This window comes from Sparus aurata, chromosome 8 (assembly GCF_900880675.1).
Source record: "Sparus aurata chromosome 8, fSpaAur1.1, whole genome shotgun sequence".
Lineage (NCBI taxonomy): Eukaryota > Metazoa > Chordata > Actinopteri > Spariformes > Sparidae > Sparus > Sparus aurata.
In genome coordinates this window covers 7,731,033-7,744,214 of record NC_044194.1, presented here as the reverse complement: position 1 = coordinate 7,744,214, position 13,182 = coordinate 7,731,033, and the positions used below count along the sequence as shown (strand labels likewise).

Genomic DNA, 13,182 nt, shown 5'->3' with positions numbered 1-13,182 from the left:
ACTTCACTACTTAACTACTACTTTAACCCAACAGCTAGCGTTAGCATTAAACCTCTTTCAAGCTAGCACACACATCTCAGACGCCTTTATCTACACCTGGAAGTGAAACACACTGGAGGTAAACAAACAGAGATGTTAGCTAGGAAGGGACTGAATGCTAACGCTAGCTAATGGGTTATCAGATATGTTGTTTGCCGTGAATTTGTATCCTGGAACACATCAGTATAATATCATCCCAACACTCGAGCATCACATCCTGACAGTAACATCAGAGGAAAATGGCGGCCATGTGGATAATGGTCTATGGGGGTGATGGGAGGCAAAAACCACAATCATCCTTCCATGAAAAACACATTTAAAAGTTTGTCTGAAGGTTATTTGAGGCTCCGTCGTTGTGACTTTGACAAATCAAGTGGATGTCTTCCAAAGTTGCAAAATGTGTTATTACAAGCAGCTTCACAATGATGTCAAGACAGAAGTGAAAAACTGTGAACTTTGACACCGTATGAAACTTAAAACTACTCCAGTTGGTCAGTAACAGAATCTGCCGTCATGCCCTGAGCTGCTCCTGACTTTCCGCCTGGCAACAGACACATAAAAGGCGGCGGACGGTCACCATGGGGCCACTATTGATGCTGGTGGGGTTTGATGTAAACATGCCTGTTTGTTTATTATGTAACACTCTGTTTGCGTTGCACTCATGAGTTTGTGCACGATGTGATATGAGCCAGTGTTATCAGAGACAACACAAAAGTGGCTCTTTGAGCCCGGATGCCTGAGGTCTCGAGTATAAGAGCTTCTTTTTAACATACTCGGGGTCCTTTTTGGTCCAAAAGGCTGGACGAGGGCATGTTGACATATACCCACATGGCATTTAAAGTGAGACACATTCCCACATTTCCAGGTTACATTCAGTGAAGCACTCCCATCAGTGTTGACCCTGTAAATACTGCATCCTGGTCTAATTATCTACTTTACATTTAGTCAAAGTAACCCAAGAGCTGCTGCTGTTTAGTGTAAACAGACGCTTGCTGCAGGAAATAAGATGTATGTGGGCAGGGTACGGCCGAGCCGCCACCTGGCCTCCAGTCGGGTCACCTGAGCAGGGATCTAATTCACTTCATTACTGGCTGCCGGGGGAGTCATGTCGGAGGAAAAGGAGCAGACAGGAGGCTCCTGGGAGGACCTGCCACTACCTGATGAGTATCCTGAACCACATATGGAGAACAAAGCTGCGCTGAACAGAGAGGAAGAGGAGGATGCCTCTGCTGCCACCACAGAGGAAGGAGTCAAGGATCAGTCAGCAAAATGCAGCCCCAACCTGCTGCAGATGTTAAAGGCAGCTGAGAGCAAGTGGACGCCTCAGGGACAGCACGAAGACGGGGCAGAGTCCGAGACGGGAGAGCAAGTGACTGAAGCTCGGAAGACTGACATGGTGAGCAAAGACACCGATCGAGACATTTCATATAATACATGCATCTGTAAGCATTTTCCACAAGAGGTGTGAAGCTGCATATACTCAGGCTGTTAATGATTTGAGTTGCAACGTGCAGCCTCGATGAATGTCTGACCAGCGCCCTCATGCATATTTATAACTCTGTAAACATTTAGTCTCTTTAGAAGAACTGGACGGACTTAAAGGGGAAAGGCGCTGATGTCATATATTCTATAAGTCCATTCTTACAGGGCAACTTTAAAAAAAAAAAAAAAAGTAGTATAAAGATTTTTGTGGCTCAAGAAGAAGCTGCATGCAATCTGATAAATTGCCTCCAGTGATGTTACAGTAAGTTGCATTGTGGGTAATGAAGACGCCTGGTTTTAAAAAGGAGGAAGAATGTGCTGAATATAAAATGTCAATGTCTGATTTGTTTATAAACTGTCCATAATGAGTCCAACATAGGTGTGAAATAGTAGACCAGTGGACCTGACGCCAACACTACCCACAATGCAACTTAGCCAATGAGTGACATCATTGGATCAGATTACTTGCAGCTTCTTCTGGAGTCACAAAAGGACTTTTTTTACTTGTACTTTCACAAATACAGTCCACCTGTAATCATACTTTCATGTGTAAAATTGATGCAATAACCCTTTAAGTCTGCTAACAGATCTTGGAGATTATTGCTGCAAATGAAAAAAAAAAAAAAAAACTTGAAGACTACGAGTTTTATCTGGAAGTAAGAAGTCATAAAGAAGCGAGCGTACCTGACCTCCTCACCTCACCTTGAAGCTATCTTGAGACTACGTTAGTCACAACCACCACCTGCACCTCCACCTGCACCTCCACCCCGCACCTCCACCCCCTGCCCTCTGTGGGTAATGCAGGCGCCAACGCGTGGAATATAAAGAAACTGCATTTCTGGTTCTGCGTCATCTTTTTTTTTTTATGTTCTGTGTGTCCAACAATTTTATAGGCGTACTAAACTTCTAAACTGGAGGTTGAAACAGACACTATATTTATACATCCACAGAGCTGGAAGACATGAAAGAAAGAAATCGAAGCAGCAGAAGCCGAAAATATCTTGAAAAACACTGAATCCTTATATTTCCCATGATGCAGCTGCATAGCATCTTTTATTAGACCTGCGCAGGAGGTTTTAACTGTGTTTGCAGGTTGTGTGATGCTTCCTAAGACATGCACTGTCCATGTGTCAGGAAAAAAGTGTGGACGGCCCCTTTAAGAGTCTTTTAGTACCCTTGCTGAGCTGCTTTAGTCACTTAGTGGACAGAAAACAATGACAGTATACAGTCCAGCTCAGTTGTCTGATTTATGTGAGGAACACTAAGCTGCCGTCTGTCCCTGAATGCAGCTCCAAAGCTTGTGTTTTTTCACTTTGCTGCTTCTTCTGTCGCAACAGCTGCTCTCTTCTTTCTCTTCTTTCTGTCGTGAATGTACAGTATGTTCATGTATGTGCGTCTCTTTACTGTCTGCGTAATGTACAGCCTGAGAGCAGAGTGCACTTGACTGTACATGCATTCATCTGCCGCCTCCAGTTACACTCGCCTGAGCTTCGCCCTCCTCACAGCTCGCTTTCTTCCCTTCATCTCTAACCTGTTCTTCCCCTCCGTGAGCCTCACAAAGACTCCATTTGTCTCCACCTGTCACCTGTGTGTGTGTGTGTGTGTGTGTGTGTGTGTGTGTGTGTGTGTGTGGGGCGAAGGTGTGGCATAAAGCGTCACTCTGTGAACTCTGATCAGCATCAGCTCGCCGCTCTGCAGAGTCGCTGTGGTCAGTGAGAGAGCCAGCATGAAGAAAGCGTACAGTCTAGTGAACATAACTAAAGCCAAGGAGCAGGAGGCCGTGCAGTCCATCTGCATCAAGGTATCAGTGCTTTTTGTTGGTGGAGAGGTTTTCCTCTGGAGGGCGGTGAGTCAGGATAATGTTGTTATTTAAGCACAGCCAAGAATTTTCTTGGTTCTATTGATTCCAAGGACAGAGAGGAACATTTTCAAAAGTTAATTAGGAATTCAGGCTACAAATCAAAGCATGACTGGTTTCCCAAGGAGACACATTTTACCACGGTCACTCTAATTAAGATGATTATTAGCTTTCATTGTTTTTTTTAACAATAGCTGAGCTCAAACTATTTTCTGACCCCTGCGTGAGAACATTCAGTTAACTTTCACACTGCTCCAAGTCACAGCTTAACGTCGTTTTGTGTTAAAGATTAAGCAGCTGCTTGAGTAAGAGTCTCCTTATTCAAACATTTGTATTCAAGTGATCATTACTTAAACGAAAACAGAGTTTATCACTCGACCAGTCAGTCTTTAAACAGACGTAAGTGCTTAAGAAAGAAATGTATTTGTCTTAAATCAACCTACTCGACAGAATAAATGTTGGTAAAGTACATTCCTGCTCAACCACAGACTGTTAAAACATCATGTTTCTTTATGTTGCAATTTTACGTTTCTACATCTTTAATTTTCTATTTCTCTAATGTCACATTGTGCACATGCTTTGGTTTGGTTTTGGCACAAAAAACACCAAAGGAGTTTGGAAAACATCATGTTTTGGCATAAAATAACTGCTTTGTTCGTCTCAGGTCTTGTTAAAACAACACGGTTTTGTTGCCACAAAAATGTCTGGAGATTTTCCTCGAGGTCCCTTTAAAATATCCAGTGTTGTCACACTTAGGAATATTTAAAGCAGTCTCACACTGCAGTCACTGGCTCGGAAGCCGTCTGCCTCCTCCGTCTCCTCATATGAAAGTTATTCAGTGAACGTGTGATGTGAACGTGTGATATGACACATTTTGTACAAATGTCACTATGAAAAACTCTACAGACTAATATTTTTTTATCCTGAGGACCGGGCCGCTTAAATCCAAGATTTGTTATTGTGGATTAAATTGATCAGGTCAGAAAGAAATAAATAACTAAAAATGAGAAGGACGGTGCATTTTACATATATATGATTTACTTGTGACTTGTTACTTGTTAAGTGATTTAGTTTTATGCACCTCAGTGTATCACCTTGTCAAAACAATAAACAAACTTTACAAATTAAATTATGTTTGTTTTGTTTTTTAGCATCTTTCAATGTCCATTTTTTTTGGTTCCTTCTCAGGGGAAAATACACGCATGGTGAAGGAAAATCTAACAAACAAGTAGCAACCAGAACATGCCCACTCAGTCAGAAATATCTGTTTTTAATTGTCGATATTTGCCATACAGAAGACATCCTTAATTTTCTCCCTCTATTGTGTTAAACTGGAGGGCCGTGGCCTCAGTCAGGAGACTGTTATAATCTTTTTAGCAACTAAAAGAAGGATTCTCAATATTTATGTTTGATTGTTTTATTCTACATCCTTTGGTGGTGTTCCAAAAAAGAACTTATAAGTTTCTAAAGGTAATTGTATTTCAAATATCATGTTGCTTTATTGCATTTTTTAGATTGTGTACAGTGTAGTTGTCAATAAATGAAGGGACAAAGAGAGGACCATTGCACCCATTATTCATGTCTATATAATATTTAAAACTCAAATCTTATCTGCCTTTTTTCTTATTATTTAAGTGTTAGTTTTTTTCTTTGGTTTTTGGTTCTTATCCACATTTCTATCACCTGTGAGAGTAATAATGAGAGCTGTGAGGAAAAGATGTTGTGGTGTGAATACAAAGTTAAAAATCAAAGTAAAGAGAGCGGAGAGACCCCCCACAGAGATCGTCATTACAATCGTTCGTGAGCATCTCGAGTTTAATTGCACCTAACGAGGTTTTGGGGGGATTTGACTAGCAGCAGGACATACTCCTCTCCTGATCCTGACTGATTATTCAGCCTTTCCCCAATGAAACGTAATAAGTTATGATGAGCAGAGTCTCTTTTTTTGTGATAGTCACATTGAAATGTATAAATCTGCTCCTGAATTTGCATATTAAACGAAAAAGCGTTGAAGGTCTCCTTTAATATTTGAGCCAGCAGCGTATGTTTTCATGCAACAGTATAATAAACCTGCAGTATTCTGTAGTTTCATATTTAAATCCCTCCCCTCTGCAGTGAGCTCATTAAACCTGCTCTAAACACTGCACTGTTTGGAGGAGGGGTGGGTGTGGAGGTGTGTCCGCGTCGGTGGGTGTGTGCACGCGTCTGCCCACATGGGTAAGAAACAGAACAAAAGCAGGAGATTGTAGTAGGAGGAGGAAAAAGAAAAACCTTCAGTTGAGCCTGCGGGGGGTTTTTTTGTTTTGTTTTTCTGGGGCTGGACTCGAGTCAGGCGAGCAGCCAGGGAGCAGACATGGCCAAGTGGGACTCCTGTGGCAGCAGCCCAGCCTTCACAGAGCCTCGCTGGATGGTGAGACGGCAGCAGATGATGAAGGGATGAGTCAGGAGACGAGAAGGAGATGTGTGTGATAGCGGCAGGCTCTGAGCAGGTTACATGATAAATCTGCTCTGAAGGGTGTTTCTGTGCACTTTTATCTATTACAGCTGCATGAAGTTGATGAGACTTTGTGCTTGTGACCAGCAGCTACTAAAACCACTACTTTTCTCTGTCCTACTAACTTCATTTTGTCTTTTCTGGCTCCACAGCAGATACAGCTCACCGACCAGAAGCAAGAATTCAACAAGCGTCCCACCAAGACCGGCCGTCGCTCTCTGTCTCACTCCATCTCACAGTCCTCCACAGACAGCTACAGCTCAGGTATGGAAACATGAAAACACACACACGCATACCTTCTTAAGTCTGATCACATGTCTTTGATATATACACGGAGCTAATTCTGATCCCAGCAGCACGAGAACTACAGACCCCCGAGGATTAGCCTTGGTGCTTTTTCTGCCTCAGCTGAACCTTAATTAAAAGGAAAAGTCCTCTGAAGACTTAAGTCTCTTTAATTTGGTCCTAATCTGCTCTTTATGCCTTTCTCAAACGTGTCAATCACTGTCAGGGTTTGTAGAGACTTCAAAGGCTCAGAGAAAAGGAGTCACCGAGCTTGAGTCCGATTTTCTGAAACAACAGAAACACCTTATACCTCAATTAGTGTGTCTGCTTTTGGACATCACGTCATATCAGCTGGTCACTTTCACACAAAATGCCTCGTGTCTGTGTTGCAGTGGGCAGCGTCAGCTCAGAGGATGAGTCCTCTCCCAGAGACAAGGCTCAGACAACCTCCAAGGGCTTCTCCGACTTCTGCATCAAAAACATCAAACAGGCCGATTTCGGACGCAGAGAAATAGAGATCGCGCAGCAAGGTAACGTCAAAGAGTCGTCGAACCACTAATAGACTGGAGCACCCGTCCAGCGTGACTCACACAAGAAGAAAAAGAATCCCTAGATGCATGAACGTCAGTGGTGTGCACAAGGGGGGTGTAGGGGGGTCAGTCGCCCCCCCCCCCTTGTGAAAAACGCTGTTGAAGTGACCTCCCGTGAGCCAAAACGTGTGCTCAAGTGCACTCTTGGTATGCGTAACTCACTAAACTGCCCCCATGGCTGGTTAAAACATGATAAACTGCCCTCTTGGGTGGCAAAAACACACCCTAAAGTTCCCTCTAGAGTGCCAAAACTAGCGCTAGAGTGGCCTCTTGGGTGGCAAAAACTTGTGCTAAAGTGCCCTCTTGGGAGCCAAAATGTGCGCTAAAATGCCCTTCTTTTCGCCCCTGCCCTTCAAAAAGTCTGTGCACGCCACTGATGAACGTGAGTGTTCCTGATCGGTTTCTGTCTGTGATGTTTAGAAATGCCAGCTCTGATGGTCCTGAGGAAACGAGCGGCTGGGGAGAAACCTCTGGCTGGAGCCAAAGTGTTGGGCTGCACACACATCACTGCACAGACGGCGGTCAGTTCAACACACACACAGAAAACACACTGAAATGTTGAGACAGATCAGTCTGCTCTGATTGGTCAGCTCTAACAGGCTTGAGCAGGCTCCTCCCACTGTTTCTTCTCTAGCTGTGAAGTGGGCGTGGCTGAGCCCAGTGACTGTCTGCGGTCTGTCTGTCTCGACGGCTCGTTGAAGGCGGAAGGTGAACGTGTTTTGCGCTCTGTTGCAGGTGCTGATTGAAACTCTCATTGTTTTGGGGGCTCAGTGTCGCTGGGCGGCCTGTAACATCTTCTCCACCCAGAACGCTGTGGCTGCTGCTCTGGCTGAACGAGGTGCGAGCGACTGTGTGAACCTGACTCATCCGTTTGTTTTTCTTTACTTCACTCACCTTCTCCTCTAAGTAACGCCCGCTCTGTATCTCAGGCATCCCGGTGTTTGCATGGAGAGGAGAATCAGAGGACGACTTCTTGTGGTGTATTGACAGATGTGTGGGTGGGAACACCTGGCAGCCCAACATGGTACCGTGAGCAAACACCTCTGATCTGTCACAGGGATGTTTAACCTTTTTTACCTTGAAATAACAGCTTCAGAATCATGTTGATGGTACAGGCTCTTGTAATCGAGTGAATGGTGTCGTCAGTATCACTTGTTTCTGCACTCTGTAAATTCAGTGAGACGGTAGGATATCAGTTTTCAACACATAACATTGTGATGACAGAAGGAGTTTAGTTTGTAGTTGTTACAGACCTGGGATTTGTATTTACGACAGTGGTGTTGCACTCAGAAACTTTGGGGGGTGCCAAATTACACAAAATGCCAATTTCTACATAATGTTGCTTTAAAGGTCCCATATTATGCTCATTTTCAGGTCATATATTTTTATTTTGGTTGTCTGTACACATTATTTTTCTCATATCATCCACACCTGCAGGACCTCTATTTACCCTCTGTCTGACCGCTTCATCATAGTGAGTCTCTTTAAAGGGACAGTGTGTCATTTATTAACTCAAATCAATGTCTTCGTTCATAAGTAAGTCCTCATTGGTGTGCAATTACCTCTGCCAACAATCTGACTTATCCTCCTGAGCGAAGAATTATCTATCTGAATATACATAGCACCGGCAAGCTCTATGTAGGCCGCCATGTCTTTCCGGTTTTAAAAAAACTATGGACTGCCGAGAGGGACACAAAGCACTACGTGGTACTACTTAGTAAGGCTAATCGCGTTTTCACTCAGAGCCAGCTTGACTGCGGAGCTGAGAGGGAGCTCAGCGAAACCTCTAGTTTTATAGCCTTAATAACTAACTACATCTTTACCTCATTACTTGAAAGCAGTAGAAATACTCAACGCTGTTGGGAAAGAGTCCATATTTTGAAAATGAGTTTCTTGTCCGTCAGGGCCACCGTAGCTTCCGGAACGTCTCCAACGTCTTCAGAACGGGAGGGGTGAGCAAAGGAGTGTTGCATTGTAGAACCTCACAGCTAGATGGCGCTAAATACTTGATATATTACACACTGTCCCTTTAAGGTCCCCTCCCAAAAAGCCCAGTCTGCTCTGATTGGTCGGCTCTCACAGGCCTGAGCAGGCACTACTAACTGCACTACTGCATTTTGATACTTACATAAAAAAAGACATGATATCTCACTTTTTACAGTCAGGAACCTTTAATTACTTTTTCTAGTTCAGTGAGAGGAACGATGGAGGTTTCAGCTTGTTTTTCACTCTTGTCAGATTCTGGATGACGGAGGCGATCTGACCCACTGGATCTATAAGAAGCACCCGAGCCTGTTCAAGAGCCTCAAAGGCATCGTGGAGGAGAGTGTAACAGGCATCTATCGGTTTGTTTCACACAGAACCAGAACCATGATCCTGAGAGTCCACAAATTAATTCTCCAGCTCACATGTGTCTCCGCCTGTGTTTCAGGTTGTACCAGCTGTCAAAGGCGGGTAAGCTTTGTGTCCCGGCCATGAACGTCAACGACTCGGTGACCAAGCAGAAATTTGACAACCTTTACTGCTGCAAGGAGTCCATACTGGACGGGTAATGAACTATCGTGTGAAAACCACTGGTACAGCACAGAACCACAGTCTGACTGTGTTGAACTCTCCTCTTTTTAAGGTTGAAGCGGACCACTGACACCATGTTTGGCGGGAAACAGGTGGCGGTGTGCGGGTATGGCGAGGTCAGTACGAAGAGGAATTTCAGTATAGAAGAATGATGACATCTCAGCAGCTCCACAAACCATTTTTCTCTCTTCTTGCAGGTCGGCAAAGGTTGCTGTGCCGCCCTGAAAGCGCTGGGTGCCATCGTATACGTCACAGAAGTGGATCCAATTTGTGCCCTTCAGGCCTGGTATGAATGCAGGAAGCTTTTATCAGCACAGATGTGAAGTGTGCTTCCCGCTTTATGGCACGCTGCAGCAAAACGTCATGAAATATTGCTTAAAAAACAAAACAAAACCCTGTTCTCTCCTCCTCTCCTCTTAGCATGGACGGCTTCAGAGTGATTAAACTGAGTGAAGTGGTCAGACAGGTAGACGTGGTCATCGCCTGCACAGGTAACTGCTGTCCTCTAGCTCTAATCAGCAATATCAGTACTATAATAGGATTGTGTTTAATGTAATCTCTGTTTCTTTGCAGGGAATAAGAACGTGGTGGTGAGAGAACACCTGGACAGAATGAAGAATGGCTGCATCGTCTGCAACATGGGGCACTCCAGCACCGAGATAGACCTGGTGTGTGTGTGTGTGTGTGTGTGTGTGTGTGTGTGTGTGTGTAAACCTGTGTGCCTCCTTATTACCTTGTATAAAACATGGACTCTTCCTTCTCAGGCGAGTCTGCGGACTACAGAGCTGAGGTGGGAGCGCGTGAGGCCTCAGGTGGATCATGTGATCTGGCCGGATGGGAAGAGAATCGTCCTGCTCGCTGAGGTGATGATAAATTTGATCATTAAACACCAGCACCAAGGGATGATGTACGGAAAAAAACAACTTATTGTAAAGTAAATCCTCACAGTGTGCTCTGAACTGGGCTCCTGCTGCACATCATGACATTTATTACACATAATCTTACAAAATAAATGAATCCACTGACATAAAATGTTGATTTAAATAATGATAAGTTCAAGTAGCAGCGACTATTTTCGGTACTTAGTTAGGCTGATATATTGTATCTTATTGTATATTATTATCCCGTTCACCCCACATAGCTTACACTATACACAGCACTAACCATAGCTGTGCTAGATGCTTTCTATAATGAAATACCTCTTGATGTGTGTGTGATGAACTTATCCCTGATGGGTGTCTGTCCTGCAGAAGATGACCGTCAACCTTCACCCTGTGTGGAGAAGCAGCATGCTCTGCTTCCCTGCTTCACCGCACAGGAGGAGAGCTGACGGTCACCCGCTGAAGGTCATACACCGATAAGAGATGAGTTCCTTATACAACTCCACATAAAAAGACCTGAACTATCACTCTAAACCTTCACATAGAGTCTTATAGCTCTACGTATGCACGTCTGACCCGAGATAAGTCGAGCACCAGGAGCACATTTAGCTGATCATTGTGATGGGATCCAGCAGAGCAGCATAGAGACTTGAGGATTATTCTTTACATAATTATTTGAGATAAAACACTTTCCTTTACACGTCTTTCGATTATTATGAGTCACTGCTGTCACATCACAGTGTGTATTTATTTTTTTGATGCTCTTTCAGGGTCGTTTGCTGAACCTGAGCTGCTCCACGGTGCCGTCACTCGTCCTCTCCATCACCGCTACAACTCAGGTCAGATCACACGTTTCATCTTATACACTTACACAGTTTTATGTTAGCAAAATGCTGACACATTGAGACAAGTGTTAGCCGACTGTCGTTGTATAAACAGAGGCTTTCACTGTAATGTTTGTCAGGCAATGGCTCTCATAGAGCTGTACAGCGCTCCAGAGGGACGATACAAGCAGGACGTCTACCTGCTGCCAAAGAAGATGGGCAAGTCGTCCGCTTATATGTCCTGAAACAGTCAGAGCTTTTATTGTGTTTCAGAAGTGATTAACCGATGTGTATGTTTTGTACTTTCAGATGAATTTGTGGCCAGTCTTCACCTGCTGACGCTTGATGCTCACGTCACAGAGCTGACTGACGAACAGGCCAAGTACCTGGGCATCAGCAAGCACGGGCCCTTCAAACCCAACTACTACAGGTGTGTGCTTTGTCTTACACACACAACAACACACATACACGATGTATTCTTTATTTGTATTGTAATTAATATTGTAATTAATTGTCCACACAGGTATTAACCCCCAGGAGATAAAGCTGAACGACAGAAGCGCTCTTATGGATTTCACATCCTGCAGACTCTGACACCCTCTACAGTCTGAATCAGAGTCAGTTTCATGGAGCGACGGTCGGTCGGGACGTCAGCTCGCTTCTTTCCTCTGCGCTGTTCAATCTGTTTAACATGTTGTTTCCTTGTCACAGTGTTTAGAATGCAATCATAGTGAATTCTGATTTAAACACAAAGTGCTGAATGGGTGCTGAAATAAAAAAACAATGTAATGTGTTAAATGGAGAAGCGATCAGTGATATATATACTGTATTTAACTGTGGGTTATAAATTAACAAGTCAAGTGATTAAAGCTGAATATCTGCTGAAAAAACACATTTGTACACATAGAATAGCTAAATGTCTCCTGATTTAAATCTTGGATCAAACCTTTTTTTCTGAACTTCAGCTTAAAAACTTCTGGAAGTTCAGCGTGCATGAGATATTATAATAAAAGCAACAGTTTTCTCACAGCTTTTTCTTGTGTCTCATCATTTTAACAGAACGAAAAGAAGGCATTTTGAACTGAACTGCAAGAAAGTGTACATGCAGGCAGTGCTGGATTGTAACTAAGTACATTTACTAACAATTTACTCTACATATAATTTTGAGGTACTTGAGTTTTCCTATTTTCTTCTTATGCTCTACATTTTGGATGCAAATATTTTATTTTTAACCCCGCTACATGTATTTGATAAGTTAAATTACTTTTCCTCAGTTGAGCCAAAGATGCACATTTTTAGATAAAAGTATTTCGTCTGCACTCAACCGAAAGATAAAAATAAAATCAGCAGATAAATGCTGAATGATGGATCAGATAATCAGTCGAGCCACACCACATACATCTAAATATATTGTTACGGCCACACAAAGCACACAATTGGCTCAACCTTGTGACAAGCAACATATACAAAGGACATCATACCTACAAGTTTGCAGAAAGACGTAAGTTTAATTACAAATGTAATTTAAACTGGTCTCGGAGTCTGGAGACTGTCCCAGAACCACTTACCCTAAACTAATAAAATCCACATGAACCAGGAACTTTATGGCCACCAACACAGCTTTTGGGCCTTCACACTACACATTTGTTCTTTTTAACACACATATGCACAAAATGCACAAGTAACTGTCAGTAGGACCTCTTATTTTGTCAGCAAAGTGCAAAATAGTGCAACTACCTGCAGTTCTTAAAAGACCGCCGATGCTCCTGAGTGACTGTTTTGCCACTAGGGGGCGTCGGAGCTCTGTTGTCTTTGAGTGATTCTTGCAGTGGGTTTAATTAAAGGTCTCACTTTTGTTTATGGTCTTTATTTAGCACCAGTTTGTTTTGTCTTTTTAATGAACCTCTCACTCAAAAAGTCACACCGCACTGAGGTCAAGGTTAAAGGGATTCAGTGGTAGATGGACGGCGGTTTGCTTCGGTGTGTGTGTGTGTGTGTGTGTGTGCGTGTGTGTGTGTGTGTGTGTGTGTGTGTGTGTGTGTGTCCAGTTAGCTGTCTTGGAGATAATCTGCAAGGTGATGAGGTAAAACCCAAACACAACAGACCTTTGCTACAGGAGACGTCTTGACATTTAGCAGTGATTTAAAAAAAACAA

General features: G+C 43.4%; 1 protein-coding gene across 5 annotated transcripts; it reads left to right on the top strand.

The window, feature by feature from the left end:
* Positions 1-1,110: 1,110 nt before the first annotated feature.
* Positions 1,111-12,056, top strand: LOC115586747 (putative adenosylhomocysteinase 3). Of its 5 annotated transcripts, none has more exons than XM_030426077.1 (17): positions 1,111-1,435; positions 6,026-6,137; positions 6,551-6,688; positions 7,169-7,269; positions 7,484-7,586; positions 7,678-7,772; positions 8,987-9,093; positions 9,180-9,296; positions 9,375-9,438; positions 9,520-9,608; positions 9,743-9,813; positions 9,896-9,990; positions 10,087-10,185; positions 10,974-11,042; positions 11,168-11,246; positions 11,337-11,457; positions 11,551-12,056. In XM_030426077.1, the coding sequence occupies exons 1-17, from the start codon at positions 1,145-1,147 to the stop codon at positions 11,555-11,557; spliced, it is 1,758 nt and encodes a 585-aa protein (XP_030281937.1). In that variant the 5' UTR covers positions 1,111-1,144; the 3' UTR covers positions 11,558-12,056. The 5 variants fall into 5 exon arrangements, with proteins under 5 accessions (XP_030281937.1, XP_030281938.1, XP_030281940.1 ...); XM_030426080.1 differs by lacking the exon at positions 1,111-1,435 and adding an exon at positions 3,209-3,322; XM_030426081.1 differs by lacking the exon at positions 1,111-1,435 and adding an exon at positions 5,605-5,789.
* The last annotated feature ends 1,126 nt before the right edge of the window (positions 12,057-13,182 follow it).